We start from the raw sequence: 15,397 nt of genomic DNA on the forward strand, positions 1-15,397 counted from the left end.
TTTTAAGACCTGAAAGGGTCCATATAACATATGAATGACAATTTTTGTTTTGTATTATATTTTATACACCATTTTAGACTCTGTTGCAAAGACCATGTCACGATTCTGCTCTATCACCTGCTCAGGCAACGTTTATTGGTCTTAATGTGGACAGCCGAATTTCCAAGTAATCTTCCCAAATCTTGGCATCTTATTTGTGGATTCTAATGAGCTTCTCCACAAGAACATTGGGGTTTCCTTTTTTGTAGGAAACATTTACAGTGCCATAAAACTGACTCAAACAAATAGTATTACTGCAAGGCCTATGCCTATTCCATGCCCTCCAATTTCTCCTTTACATCAGAAGTTAAATTTTTATGCCAAAGAATTAGTGCTTATATTTTAAGTGCTCAAGCTAGCTGTGTCCAATGAATCTTTCAGAATACAGCATGGAGAGCAGGGCTTGTTGTATCTAGCCCAGCAATGAATGGATTTCATAGAGAATCTCAAAGAGGGCTACTGAAAGCTACTAATGACTCAACGACCCTCATTTGAGTCAGGAAATTGGATACTGAAATAATCATCCATGAATCTAGCTGTTTTCTGAATGCAAGCAATACTAAACATTTTGATTTGGAACACAATTGATTTATGTAACACAATGTCCAATGATTTCCTATTACTCCGAAATAATTTTTCTAGTAATAATAATAGCATTGCTTGAGAAATAAAGATTCAGGGTATCTTATCAATTCTGTCTTTGGTTGTGAATGGACCTAAGAGTGGGAAATGAATGCTATGCCAACAACCTTGAACTACCACCCTGAGAAGGAAGCTCTGTTTGCCATAAACAAGCATGAATATCACCAAACCCATGCTACAACTTCGTAAAAATGAGGCGATGATTGCAAATTACTGCTTGAAGTAGTTTAAGGATGCTTCTTACTTTAATGACACAGGCATAATGTGAGAACCAAAATGCACGCCTCTATCTTGGAGAGAAGATCCATGTGTCTTGCCATATATGGATCTTCTTACACACAGACAGAGCTGAGAATATTCTGGTTTTCACTACATTTTCACATCTCTTCAGGAATGGGGGTGACTGACAAGAGTGGAGGCTAGCTTGCTGAAAGCAAAATGAGACCATACAGCACAATCTTGGAAGAAAGTCTTATGGAGTTCAATAAGACTTATTTCCTAATAGATGTGCTTAGCCTGAGTGTTAATAAGAAAAGGTTCCCATGGTAAACACCACATCGATAGCTTATAAGTGGGGAAGCAGTAAGGATTTTAGTCTGCACTATTTGCTGTGTTTTAAAATGTATCCATGTTTCTTCTTCTTGCCAGTGACAACTGTAAGCTTGGTTGTCAGGAGACTAATTGAGAACAGCATAGGAAATTGGGCTGGACATGTACAACGGGACACACCTCCTCTCACCACAACATTTATACACCTCACTTTTGTCCATGGAAGAAGGTGCCCATCATAATCTCAGGTCCCTCTTGAAAACAAGACTTCTAGCCCAGCATTAAGACTTGCTATTTTGGACAGGAGTCATCATTATTCAGGTATTATAGGTATGTTACACCTTGGAAGCCTGGATTAATTGACTGACTGAGTAAAAAAAACAACTTTAATGAACTGTAAAACTGTCACTTGTAGCAGATACTTTATATCTATAATTTAATACAATACATACTGTGGAAAACGCATTGCGTTCAGACAACATGATAACCTACTGGGTGGTGTAGTGACTTCCTGTCCACCTTATGTTATGTTAATTGTGAGCAGCTGCAACCTCCCTTTCCAGATTGACCACTTCAGCCACTAGGTTTTATTGATGCTTCATGATTGATTGCTGGTAATGTGGAAATGTGGGTGATAATCACAATATGGGTGTCTTCTGGAAACCCTTCTTTCACTATTAGTAGTGTGAGAATTCTGGATAACCTGATGCCATTAGGCTTCAAAAGGGAAGCCAATTGCAAATTCCAGAAGGAGGTCTCTCCTTCTTCTGCTCCTTTCATGTTAAAGCCATTGTGGGGGCACAGGTACGTGTAGTTTAGAAGGAAAATTAACCAAATGTCATCAAAATATAAAAAAGACATATTGAGGAAGGAACTGAAGCTCATTATTTATGCTTTGTTTTGAACAACTTGTACTTCTGCATTAAGGTGAAGAGGAGCAATGAACAGTCATTTTGTGTATAGGAAATACTGAAACAAGGGCGTGCTGCAGTGATCCATCTATTAGAACAAGCATGCCGGCCCCATGGAACCCTGCAAGGTGAGATGTGTTTTGTGGGTCCAGCAAGCATCACTTTTAAATTGGCATGAAGATACCTGAAGGTAGTATGGATCTATTTTTCAAATCAAAATTTTAATATACCATCTTAGGGAGTGAACCTAGGGTACCTGGGAGAATGTCCCAGGGACCACAGGATATGGTGGAATTCCCCATCCAAGGCTGTAGACACTGCTACAACATCAGGCTGGCTGGCCGGCTGGGAGAACCTGAACAGGGATTTCCCCTTGCCCCTCCCACTCCTGCCACCGCCATGGAAAGCATTGCACTAGCTTTCTCTCCCGAGGTTGGAGTCCTGACCTTGAGTGAGCATGCACAAGAGGGGGTGGGGTGGGGAGATGCTGAGGATCCACAGGATCCTAAAGCCTCCCAGCTGCCAAAAGTGTGTCTAGTGTCAAAGCAACAGAAAGGATGCCAGAGAAGATAACTGCTGTTGCTCCTCCTGGCCTGCTGGGCATCTGCTGGCAGAGCTTAAACATTTGAAGTGTTCCTTGGACAGGCACAGGATTGCTGTTAATCGGTATGCTCTTTTAATGTGATATTAAAAATCTTATAGATTAGAACATTTTGGCTCAATTGGGCATTAAATTTGAACAAACATACCTTCAAATTTCACATGGAACTAATCATAATTAGGTACCCTGATAACTTTGGAATTGTCCTAGATTTTAAATTACATCACTTGTTTTAACACAAGGAATATACTAAACAATGTGACAACGATCTTCATGCACAAACAAATCTGGTAATGACCAGGTCAATATTTAATTCTTGACATCCTTATATAGCCCACAAACTTCAACATAGGCTTCCATGCAGATAAATGGAACAACTCATCTCTACACTGTCTTAAAGGCACTCTCGTATATAAAATGTACATGGCAACCCTATGTGTGTTTGCTCAGAAATACATTCCACTGTATTAGTGGGGTTTACTTCCAGGTCAGTGTACATAAGATTGCAACCTCAGGGCACTAAATACTTGTCCTAACATGAACCTAGTTATGGTTGCAGTCCTATGCATACAGATTTTGGAGTATGTCCTGTTGAATTCAGTAAATCTTCTAGTTGAACATGCATAGGACTGGACAGTAAATAATACCCATCTCAACTTAAACAAAAAGAAATGCATTTGCTGTCCCATGGTTACAGTGCAATCCAAGACATGTCTACTCAGAAGTAAGCCCCACTGAACTCAATGGGATTTACTCACAGGTAAGTGTGAATAGGATTGAACCCTTAGGGATCAGAGCTATGCATTTTTAGACAGAAATAAGTCCTGGAACTCCCAGCATTCCCAAGACAGCCATAAGTTGTAGGATTTATTTCTGTCTAAACACACATAAGATTGCGCCCTTAAGACACTTTAGTCTTAGATAAACCTACTTTAAATCAAGTAAGAGAAACCCTCTCTGTGTGTTTTTGTAAGAAAGGTTTCAATCCATATTTAGATAGAAACTTTGCAGGAAATTAGTAATATTAACCTGTTTCTCAGAGTTGTAATTGTCAGTAGTTGGAAGGGCATAATGATGGCATACAGAGCCTGACAAGTTGTCCATCAGCTTCAACTCTCCTTCCAGAGATTCCTGGATCAGCAGTGATATGGTATCAAACAAGTGTCTTTCCTAGGAGGAGTGCCATATAGCATGCAGAAGGATAAGCCAGGCCAAAGAGAGAGAAGGGTAGGGAGAAAGAAGAATAGAAAGGGAGAGAGAGAGAGAGAGAGAGAATGTGTAAGAGACAGAAGAGGGGAGAAGAGAGACAGAAAAAGAAAAAATGTTTTCAGACAGAACAGCAGTTGTTGAAATGGCCAGGAAGGGAAGACGGAGACAGAGAGGGGAAAAAGAACAGTGCAGTAATACCATGGTCAGAACCTTTCTCAGACATTAGTACACACTAGACCAAAACTAAACACAGTGGTGCTTTAAAGCTGGTGGGACACATTACATTCATCCAGAGTGGCTACTAATAGCTATTGAGTAATTGGCAAAAATACACCTACTTTGCAGGGCCATCATACTTGACATGACAGGGAACAACTGCAGCAGAACTAAACAATATGCACAATTTCAAAGCCAGGTGGGGATGGAAGCCCAGGATTAAGCCCGAAAAATCCACGCATTGGCGATGCTGGAGCTGCGCATGGGAATAGCATGACATTCAAAGGTACTGGATGACACGCAGTGTCTTGTGACTCAAGAGCTTAGACTCTCTGAAAATCAGGCCGCTGTGATTTACTCTCTATAGTCTACAGAATGGTGTAAGATTAAATTTTCAAAAGCACAGAATGTGCCTTAACATAGTGGCTTTCAGCCACCAGTTGTCTGCTGGTGCTGGTATACTTAGCTTCCTCTTCGCACTCCCAACATTGGATGATTCTTGCCTGCTTCCTATGCTGACAATGCAATGTTATTTCCCAAGCCAGGAACCTATGCTGCTTAAGTAACTTTGAAGGCTGGAATGACAGAGGGCAGGTAGATCACATGCTGCCAGTGAATCAGTCACCCTGCACCAGATCACAAACACAGATGTGAGCAATACCGACCTGATTCTGGCTTTCAGAAGTTATTGGAACAGTATAGGATCTAGACATGGGGAAATGACAACCAAGCTGGTTTGGAAGTCTAAACTACACCCCAAGATTTTGGAGTTGGGTAAGAATCTCTATTGTCTCCTCTTTTAGCACTGAAAGCTGATTCACAAGATCCCTTTGCAAGGTGTCCCACCCCATCTGATCATTCCAATGCATTTTGAGTAATGCACTGGGCCAATGGCAGGAATTCCCAAACAAAAGCCACCAGGGATGGAACCTCCCACCAAAAATGTTGCTATGTAAATCAGCCCTGAGTGCCACTGTTCTTGCATGGTACATTGCTGGATGGCAGGGACACTGAGAGAAACAAGATAAATCAGCTTGGCATGCGGAAGGAGCTTTTAATGTCAGCAACCAGTGTCTGAATAGCCTGGTTCTCGAAGGAGAGGGATTCTCTAGAATGGGTAGGGAATGTGTTGTCCTCCAGATGTTCTTGGACTGCAACTCCAAGCATCTCTTGCCACTGGCTATGCTAGCTAGGTCTGATGGGAATTGCAGTCCAAAAACATCTGGAGGGTCACATATTTGTTTCCCTTGTTCTAGTAAGGGAGAACACAGCCCCTTCCTACTTAATCATGCTACACTACAGTAGGAATGGCTGAATATGCTGCTACAGGTATTGGCCCTCGGAACTATACTTAAACTGGATGACTAATTCTAAGAGGAGAGAAAAAATGCTTGGAACCATTATGACTCACGGGCATCCACATGGGCAGATCAATACTCTTCAGATCTACACATTGGTGTACAAACTGCAAAGTACGACATTGCACTTTTAAATAAAGAAATGATATGATGTGAGGTGTTTGTTTTGGAACATCACTGCTTTCTCCTTGTGCATACTGCACAGCCGGTGTAGAGCCAACCATTTCCCCTAACTGCTGTGTAGACAGGTGGAAAACCAGGGGGGGGGGGGCTGTCTATACATGCTCAAAGCCCCGTGATGGCTGCAAATCGGTGCTGCATCAGTTATATGATGCAGCCACATATTCACAGCCACTGTGGGGCTTTTCTGCAAAGCTGTGCTGTTAAAAAGTCAGTGACTTAACCTGACTTTTTCAGTGGGAGTGAGGTCACCCCCGCTCTTCTGCCATCTGACTGTGGCCAATTTGTAGGGCATTCTGGGAGGATGATGTCTGGCGATTGATTGCCGGAAGCCTGGAAGAGGGCGGCCGGCAACTCCAGTATTTGGATGACTGCCGGAAACTCTGTGCTGCCTCCTTGGTGTAGGGATTACCTGATGCAACCCTATAGGAGTGAAACCGTGGGACTTAGGGGAAAAGTGGCACCAATGCAACACCATTAAGGCAGGATGGGCTGTTCATGGGCTCTGTGTGACTTGGGATTTTTGGGTAGACTGCACCAGCTCCTCAGAGGCAGAGCATCTATGCAGAAGTGCACTTAAGTCTGCTTTCCAGACTGAGGATTAACCTTGCTTTGTTGTAGACCAAGATAGGTCTATAGCAGTGGTGGGGAACCAGTGGCCCTCCATATGCTGTTGAACCACAACTCCCATCACCCCTGACCACTGGCCATGCTGGCTGGGGCTGATGGGAGATGGAATTCAACAACATTTAGAGGGCCACAATATCCCCACTCCTGCTCTATAATAGCAGCACCATTGCAATGCTGCTGTAACTTCTTTGGTTGCCACCAAAGTGACCAAATGAAAAGGAGGACAGGGCTTCTGTATCTTTAACAGTTGTTTAGACAAGGGAATTTCAGCAGGCGTCATTTGTATGCATGCAGCACCTGGTGAAATTCTCTCTTCATCACAACAGTTAAACCTGCAGGAGCCCTGCCCTCTTTTGGACCTGGTCACTCTAGTATAGCTCCTGCAGCTTTAACTGTTGTGATGAAGAGGAAATTTCACCAGGTGCTGCATGCATACAAATGACGCTTGCTGAAATTCCCCTTTCAATACAACTGTTAAAGATCCAGGATCTGTGCCCTCCTTTCCATATGGTCACCCTAGTTGCCACTGGAATAAAAAGAAATCTAAACAACGAGCATCACAGGGTGATTTGCCACTGCTTTTGAACTAGATGTAATGTCTGGAATCAGCCTAAAGATATTATATTTATCCCTCTCAGAATTCATTTGGTGGGAAATAATTTCCACAAGCAGTTTCAATACAGTCCCACCCTGAAAGCACTTACAACACTCAGGACTTTATGTAAGTCTTTCAATGCCAGAGTCTTATGCTGCAATACTGACCTGTCCATTTCAACAGGTCTAACCCAGTTGAAATCCAAATACTCTGGTTTAAGTGATATCTGGCCATCACTTAGGCCAGATCTACACTACTGATTTAAAGTGCTTTATAACAGTTTTGATAATGGTATATGGAGTGTGTCCTGGGGCCCAATAGTTGTGAAAACTGTTACAAAGCGCTTTAAAGTAGTAGTGTAGCTCCTGCCCCAGTTTCCTTTGACTTTCCATGATAGTTATTAAATTTGAGGCGAGAGAAACAATGTACGACCCAATCCAATGCATGCTTATACTGAATCCAATGGGACTTATTCCCTAATAAATGGGTTTAGGATTGCAGCTTTAGATCTATAGTGCTTGATATAGTTCTGCAAGCAGAATTCAGAAGGCCTAGAAGATTTATAAAATTTTACCCTGATTTCCAAATGTCAGGCTCCCAACATCAGAAATGTTGGCTCAAGTGCTTACAGCTGAATACCGATACATAGCATAAAGCTTCTAAAGCAATATGATGCCTGATAACTTAAAAGCAGTAGTTTCTATGCAGGCAAGAGCCAATGTGTATGATGACATGAACTCTTATGGTCATAACTTAATGAACACAGTGCATATATTTTATGGAGCATGCAAGCAATGAAGCATGCCAATCACATTACTCTACAGGATTGCATTATGGGAGCTGTATTCCTCTTTCATCATGTATTCAAAGAAACAAGTTTTCATTGAAAGAAAAATGGGTGCTGGTGGTGGGAAAGAATTATGGACAATCAAAATATCACTTGCACAAGGGGTTCAAGGAATAATTTGCAAACCCCTTTCTAGCAAAGGTGTTTGCTTCTAGCAATCGTGTTTTTCTTTTTAAATTATTTTGGCAGGTCTTTTTTAAAAAATTATTTTGGCAGAAGAGCAAACATTTAAAGAATGAAAGAAAATATAGGAGACACTTTTACAATTGTGGTGAAAAGAATAAATAGCTAACATTTATAACTTCTAAAAACTCACGTAGCTAATAAAAGTGCCAAATTCCCCCCCTAGTCTTCACCTGCTTGGGTGCTGCAGTTGGCTACACATCCCTGATGGCAATGTCATTTTGTAATTGAAAAGATACCTAACAACAACAAAAGTGCAATGGCTGTCATTTGAGCACTTTACAGTGAACTGAGTCTCCCTGTGAAATGAATTAATTATCTGATATTGAAGGGGAAGGGCATGGATGTTTCCAAATCTTTGGCCACTGGTGCTGAACTCAAATGAACATCTATGGGAGAAATTAAACTTCCTTTTGTTCTGGAGGACTCAAAGTACAAGATGCCCTGTTATATCTGGCACATGTCTGAATAAATGCGCTATACATATACCAGTCATCCAGTTTGGAAAATAAACAGGTATCTCATGCAGTCATTTGCTTCGAATCCTTTATGCACCAACACGTGCTGTCAAATCTATACATGCTCATTGGAGGAGCGTGGAAATCACAGCAGAGGTGGTCCAAGAAAAGAGAATCAGCCTCCCTGTATATTTTCTCTCACGTACAGACAACAATGAACGGGATGTGTCTGAGAAACTAAAGCCTCATTTTATATTTTTAGTGGGCGTCAATCCTGTGTGAACACCTGATTTGTTGGCCTGCAATTGTTGCATGAGAATTTTTATCCCATGAATTTTGTAGAGGAAAAAGGAATACAGCTCCCTTATTATAACAGTACACTCAAGTCTTTGTTTATGGAATTTGTGCATATGCTATCTGAGAAATGTAAAGGCCTCTCCCCATTTCACCCACCACCAGGGATTCTCACCATAGGGTGAACCAATGAAAGCTGAGAATCCACCTTGATTTGCATGGGATTGGTATATCCTCCGGGACTCTCAGGCCTTTCTCCTGCATTAGTGCCTGCCCATGTGAAAGGGTCAGACGGCGGGTGCTGACCCGGGGTTATTGTCTTCATTTCCATTTCCAGCTCCAGCTCCAGCTCCGCTTCCTCTTTAGCTTCCTTGTTACTCTCCTCCAGATGCTTCATCAGTACAGCAATCACCACATTCACCAAGACGAACTGGGCTGTCAGCACAAAAGAGACGAAGTAGATAGGCGAGATGACAGTGTTGTAACAGGTGGATTCCTCATCGCAGTCTCGCAATGTGTCCTGGGAGGGAACAGAGGGAAGGTAGGTGGAAATGGTTGTGGCTTATGAGAGAACTTCAGGCACCTTTCCTCTTAAATTTGCACTTTCAACTAATCTGTTTCTAGCTCCAAGTCCAAATGGTTTTTGTAGGAGTGGGCAAAGCCCACTGAAGAATTTCTGCAGACCAATTTCCTCCATCCCTCCACAATTTTTCTGTGGAGGTTTTGGCACCTTCTCACCTATGCCTGGTAGACTTGTTCTGTCACATTAAGCCTTCCTTGAACTCCCTATTAGCCTGTGCAAGACACGGCCTTTGCAAAAGCTGCTTACTTACTAACTCATTCACAAGCACAATACATTTGGAACTGTAGAGCATCATGGGAACTGTAGAGAATTCAGAGCCTTTACAATGGCTGCAGGCTGTGTTGATCTAGACATGATGACCCATGTCTCCAACAGGATGGGCTTGATCCATTCTATGTTGGTTGCAACCTTTGCAGCAGATTTTAGGTGCTGGCACACACCAGTGAAACTATTAGTGTGCTCTGGTGTGTGCCTAGAGGTCTCTACAAAGACCTAGGTCCCAGCTACATGGGACAATTACTCCAATTCTACTGCGCCTCCCAGATGATTGTGGCATATGATGCATATCCCTCTCCATAGCAAGCATGGCTTTTCATGCTGTAAAACTTAGTTTTTTGCAAACTCGTTTTGGGACAGATTTTCCCATTGGAGTGACTTCAGTGCTTTTAGGAGGCTATGTGACCACACCAGTCTTTGATGGGGGTCTGGGGGAGCAGTGCTGATTGGTGGAAGGGAAAGTTGTGTCATGAAAGGGTGGACACGAGGAGAGGAGTGGGCTAAATATGTCAACTCATAAGTAACTCCTGGTCTTCAATTGCACTTTACTGGCTGCGTGCAAAGAGAAGGGTTAGAAGAATTCCTTTTGTCTGCTCTTTTTTAAATCTCTGGACCGGCGAATGTGCACATAAGTTTAATGAGTTTAAAAGCTGATGAGCCCCAAGTGACCCTTCTTCCTGCTGAGAAAGGGTGGACATAAGGAGAGGTGTTGGCTAAACATGCCTACTTGGAAGTAACTCATTCTTTTCCATTGCACTTCACCGAGCATGTGCGTGGAGAAAAGGGCAGAGAGCCCTTTTAAATCTTTGCTCTTACAGAAGAGTGAAGGTATGACAGACTGTAACGATTTAAAAAGCTGATCACTCCTAAATGACCATTATTCCTGCCAAGAAAAGGTGATCATGAGGAGAGGTATTGGCTAAACACATTTACTCAGAAGTAATTTGTTATCCTCCATTGAACTTCAGTCAGCAAGGGAGCGAAAAGAGGGGCGGGAACAAGCCTCTGCTTATTCTCTGCCCCACACCTACACAGTTGATGACTTTCAGTTCTACTTGTGAGACTCCACCCACTCCACCCCCAACTAATGTGGCTTCAGGAGCTGTTTGCCCGAGAAATCGGTATTTCTTTTTTTAAATGTACATTCTGCTTTACTGCTTACATTTGCCATGGGAGGAGCAAGCCCAATTTCATTAACATCTGGATTGAAACAGAATTGCCCCAGAAATAATCTCCATGTACTGTAGATGGGCCTTTAGCAAAAAAGCACATCCCCTGACTTTGACCATTTTCAGTCATTGACAGTGCTTTGAAAGAGTTTACCTAATTCAGGAAGCATTACCCTTGCTCTGATTTTGCTCTTGGTAATGTCAGATATGACTGCTTAGATGATGTCATGATCACAATGTGATCCCTGATTGGCTAGGATCGTCCTGAGTAATGCAAGAAGGAGGAGAAAAGCCCTAGACAGAAGTAGGTAGAGGTAATTTTGATATTAAGCAGGATTGAAAAATGCAAGCAATTTGTAAATACATACACATGCCATTGCTAATTTTTGCTCAAGAATCAAAACAGGGAAATATTCAGTACATCCTATCATCAGCTTCTCAAATATGAAAATGTCTGTCTTCTATTCTATTCAACACTTCTATTCAACACTTCTTCTGATGAAGATTTTACCTTCATTATCCCATTCCAGTTGTCTCCCGTGGACACACGGAAAAGTGTAAGGAAGGCCATCCCAAAGTTGCGAAAAGTTGCATGCCGCCCTAATCCCTCACATGGATGAGTGTCATCACATTCTGTACAATGGACCAAAAATAAAGATGATTTAGCCATAGTTTCTTTATCAATGCCTACATTATTCTGTCTCAACCAATTAATGCAACAGATGGAACAGAGAACTTACCAAGGTCTCCAAACAGCTCCACTCCAAGAGCTGCAAATATGAAAAACAACAACATGAAGAGAAGACCTAGATTCCCCACCTGTAAAGAGAAAAGAAATGGAGGAAATTAAAACCCTCATTGGTGCATGACTCTCAGGTAACACTCCTAATGAAGGCCATATCACATTAGTTCCCATTGGATATGCTACCTGTCTCTTTTTCTTCATTAGTTTTATCAAGTCCTACTACTAGTAGTCCAATTCCAAGATTTACTATGCCAGTGAAAATATGTAAAGGCTGCTATCCTAGACAGTCCTAACGTAGGTGGCAGAGAAATACAAGTGCAGGTTGAAGTTGCTTTGAAAGTTTTTACTGTTGCCAATTACCTGGCTGAACAAGCAAATCTGTTTTAAATGGAAATAAGGCCTGCCCGTTCTATCGGGTGGTTTTTTTCAGTAAAAAAAAAAAAAAAAAGGTTTAAACTTTATAAGCTCAACATATGCATTCAAATCCTATTAAGAGTTTGGAACCAGCATCAATGGTCCACCAGTGGAAGGATACCACTTGCGGGATGGAATGTCCACATCGTCTCCTTTTTGCCTGCAATCCACCATATGCCCTTCAATTCTGCTCCAGAGAACTGGGGGACGCTCTGCAGAAGATGGTGGGGCAGGGCTGAAGAAGAGCGCTTGGGAGTTCTGCCCTGCAAGCAGCATTCTTCTAACCCAAGAACGGCAGCGTTAGGACAATGCATTTCACACTGCTTCTTATGCAAACACAGTAGTACGGATTATGACGTTATGCAAATATACCAAGAATACGGCACTGACTTTCCTAAGAAATCCTGCTGGTACAAATGAACTAGTGCTTCTGGGCTGTTGGACCGCCCCTCATTTTAGAGGATCTTTAACTTATATTCCAGAAAAAAGCAGTCGGCTACCAAGACCTTCACACTTTCATTACACCATTTTGTTCTGTTCCACAATTAGGATAACCATCTGGGTTATTTGTGTAATTTGTACTTGGAAATACAGGAAATGGCTTGCCTAGTCCACACTGTATCACGTGACCAGTATCAAGCAGCTTTCCACTTTGGTGTCTTTTCTTGGGAAGTTGGTTCCTCATTAATCTGGCACTAACTGTCCCACAATGCCCCTTGCTCATGGATGGACAAACGTAATAATTTGTTTATCCTCCCTACCACCCCTTCTACTTCATTAGCACAGGCTTTTCTCTTGTTTCACTGCTTTTAAAATGATTAAAAAATGAGCAACAATGCTGAGTGTTTTGTGTTAATTTCCTTCTTCAATGGTTGGGGTGGATTATTTCTGACTTTACACAATCCCAGCTGTTTTACAATCCTATGAAAAAAACCTCCTGTCATTGTTGTTTTGCTCACTGCATTATGGTATTTGGCTTGTTTTGGGGGGTGTATGCAATTATTATTATTATTATCATCATCATCATCATCATCATCATCATCATCATCATCATCATCATCATTTATATTCTGCCCAATAGCCGAAGTTCTCTGGGTGCTTTACAAAGATTACCAAGATTGGATTAAAAAGACTGAACATTAAAAATCAATATACAAAATTTAAAAACATAAAAAACTGTTAACATTTAAAACAAATTTTAAATACTCAGCCAGGCCAAAGCTATTGGAATTAGTTAAAACTCAGCATATGCTGTTGAATGCCTGGGAGAAAAGGAAAGTCTTAACCTGGAGCCAGAAAGATAACAATGTACTTGACACTGAATACATACATTTAGCTTTTTATTTTTTTAACTCAAGTGGAGGAAGCATATGTTTACTGCAAACATATGACGAGCAGCAAATGGACAATGAGGCTGAGCAAGGGACAAACCAAATTGAATCCAAAATATGAATAACTGCAACAAATGAATTCTGATCTGATCTGTGCAGTTACCCAAACGTTAGAAGAGAAATATTAGAATTCTCACTTAACCCACAGTAAAGATAGTTCTAAGTAAAAAAAAAAGAAAAGGGGAAAATGCAAATGACTCACAGGCTTTTCAAGGCAATGAAAAAACGGACGGAAACTTAAGACGCAAAGGTTACCTGAGGCAGTGCTTGCATGACTGTGTCCAGCAGAGCTCTCATCCCTACAGCCATCTTCAGCAATTTTAACACTGCAGAGAATGAAATGTTCATTGCATCATTGCCACAGTACTGGTGGGTGAGAAGGACATGTAAATTTCAAAAGAACCATCTGGTCCCCCAAGGGTCAGGGCAAGCAGCCCCCGCTGGAACTGCAAATGCAAGGCCATGTTCTATGGAGCGTTCCATTGCTGCCAGGATGTCAGAAGTTAGAATCTCGTGAACATCGTCGCCCGCCCAGGGGCATCAAAAATGAAACCCCATCTCTTTCACTCACTAAATTGGGTGCTGCTGACACTCTGCCAGGAACACAAGTGTGACCTTTTCTCCTGGCAGGGAGTGCTGCTACTGAGTAAAGTAAACTGGTTTGGAAAGGTCAGAAATCTATCTGATCTACAGATATGAGAATTCAGCTTCAAGCTAAAGACTTAAGAAAACAAATGTATCCCCACTGATTTCAGTGGTAGCAAGAAGTGGGAAGAAATAAAATCTTTAGTCTTTGATTCTAAACCCAGGATTCACTTAGGGAGTGAACTCATGACCTTCAGAGCTAAGGACTTTATAACCCCATGCCACCAGCTCCAGTGTTTCTATACAAACCCTTTAATACTTTGTTGCTTGGAGCAGATAACATTGCCGATAACTCCCTCAGTTGGGAATATAGATGGCAGAGGTTCATCTAGAATGTTTGAGGACCAAACAATTCCAGTCTTTCACTATATGCAATGCCTGCTAACAACAGTGACAGAAACCTACTTCTGTGTAAACATAAAGGTATCAGTCAAGGACTGCGGAGACGGAGGTTCAAATCTCACTGGGTGACTTTGAGCCAGCCACACTCTCAGCCCAAGCTGCCCTACAAGGTTGTTATGAGGATAAAATGGGGTTGGGTGGGAGGAGAACCATGCATGTGACCTTGAGCTTGTTGGAGGAAAGGTGGGATATAAATGGACTAAGTAAATAAGTAAGTTGGGCTTGTGTTGTCAACATAATAATAATAGCAGGACCAAGTACATTCAGATTAGTATTAGCCAGGCAGGTGAGGCTTAAATTGGAGCCAAGGCATATGGGAATCCCCACTGTGCCAGAAATTAACAGTTCCTCTGGGACCCAAAGCTGTGTGGATGGAATGCCTCAGGAGCAATGGGAGACTGACCTCGAGCAATCCTCAGGACCCTCATGATTCGAATAATGGTGGGGTTGATAGGCAGTGATGCATTCACCTCAATCTCTTCCAGCGTGATCCCCATGATGGATAAGAGTACTATTGCCAGGTCTAACTGGTTCCATCTGAAGGCGACACAAAAATCAAATGGAAAAATCTGCTAAATTATTTGCATGCGGGGTCGGGGGGGCACTTGTGTGACAAAGGAATTCCAATCATTTCAGTCATTCTAACACTCATGAATGGACACGCCACCTCAAGCAGTTTTTGAGATGGAACACATTAAACAAAAGATTCATTATTAGATTACAGACTTAGTCAAGTCTGAACACACCACCGACTGGAAAAGAAAGGGCAAAACTGTAATTGAATTAATGCGCAGGGCAACCCAGATGATAAAAGAAAGCCAATGTTGGTTTAATTTTCTTTAAATGTTTTATTCAAGCTAAATTTCCAAGTACGGCTCTTGCTGAACTAATGGAGAATTTTTCTGAAGTTTTTTTTAAAAATGCCCTGAGGCTCAGTCACTCTTACAGGGCCGGATAGAAGCAAGGTTCTTAGGATTATATGGAGGTCTCCTAGAAAGACCAAAGAGAGGGATCTAATAGAAAACGAGAACAGGATATTATGCGAGGTTTGTTGATGTTT

The 15,397-nt window shown here is 41.9% G+C and overlaps 1 protein-coding gene across 1 annotated transcript in view; it reads right to left on the minus strand.

The window, feature by feature from the left end:
• CACNA1G (calcium voltage-gated channel subunit alpha1 G) overlaps positions 1 to 15,397 on the minus strand; it is a 392,734-nt gene that overhangs the window by 15,948 nt on the left and 361,389 nt on the right. Inside the window, exons 29-34 of the mRNA XM_063120222.1 lie at positions 14,741 to 14,874; positions 13,546 to 13,616; positions 11,481 to 11,559; positions 11,252 to 11,373; positions 8,921 to 9,232; positions 3,772 to 3,873 (exon numbers count right to left, since the gene is read on the minus strand). Of these exons, the coding sequence (XP_062976292.1) occupies positions 3,772 to 3,873; positions 8,921 to 9,232; positions 11,252 to 11,373; positions 11,481 to 11,559; positions 13,546 to 13,616; positions 14,741 to 14,874 (820 nt within the window). The remainder of the gene's footprint in view (positions 1 to 3,771; positions 3,874 to 8,920; positions 9,233 to 11,251; positions 11,374 to 11,480; positions 11,560 to 13,545; positions 13,617 to 14,740; positions 14,875 to 15,397) is intronic.

This window comes from Elgaria multicarinata, chromosome 3, assembly GCF_023053635.1.
Source record: "Elgaria multicarinata webbii isolate HBS135686 ecotype San Diego chromosome 3, rElgMul1.1.pri, whole genome shotgun sequence".
In the NCBI taxonomy this organism is placed as follows: Eukaryota; Metazoa; Chordata; class Lepidosauria; order Squamata; family Anguidae; genus Elgaria; species Elgaria multicarinata.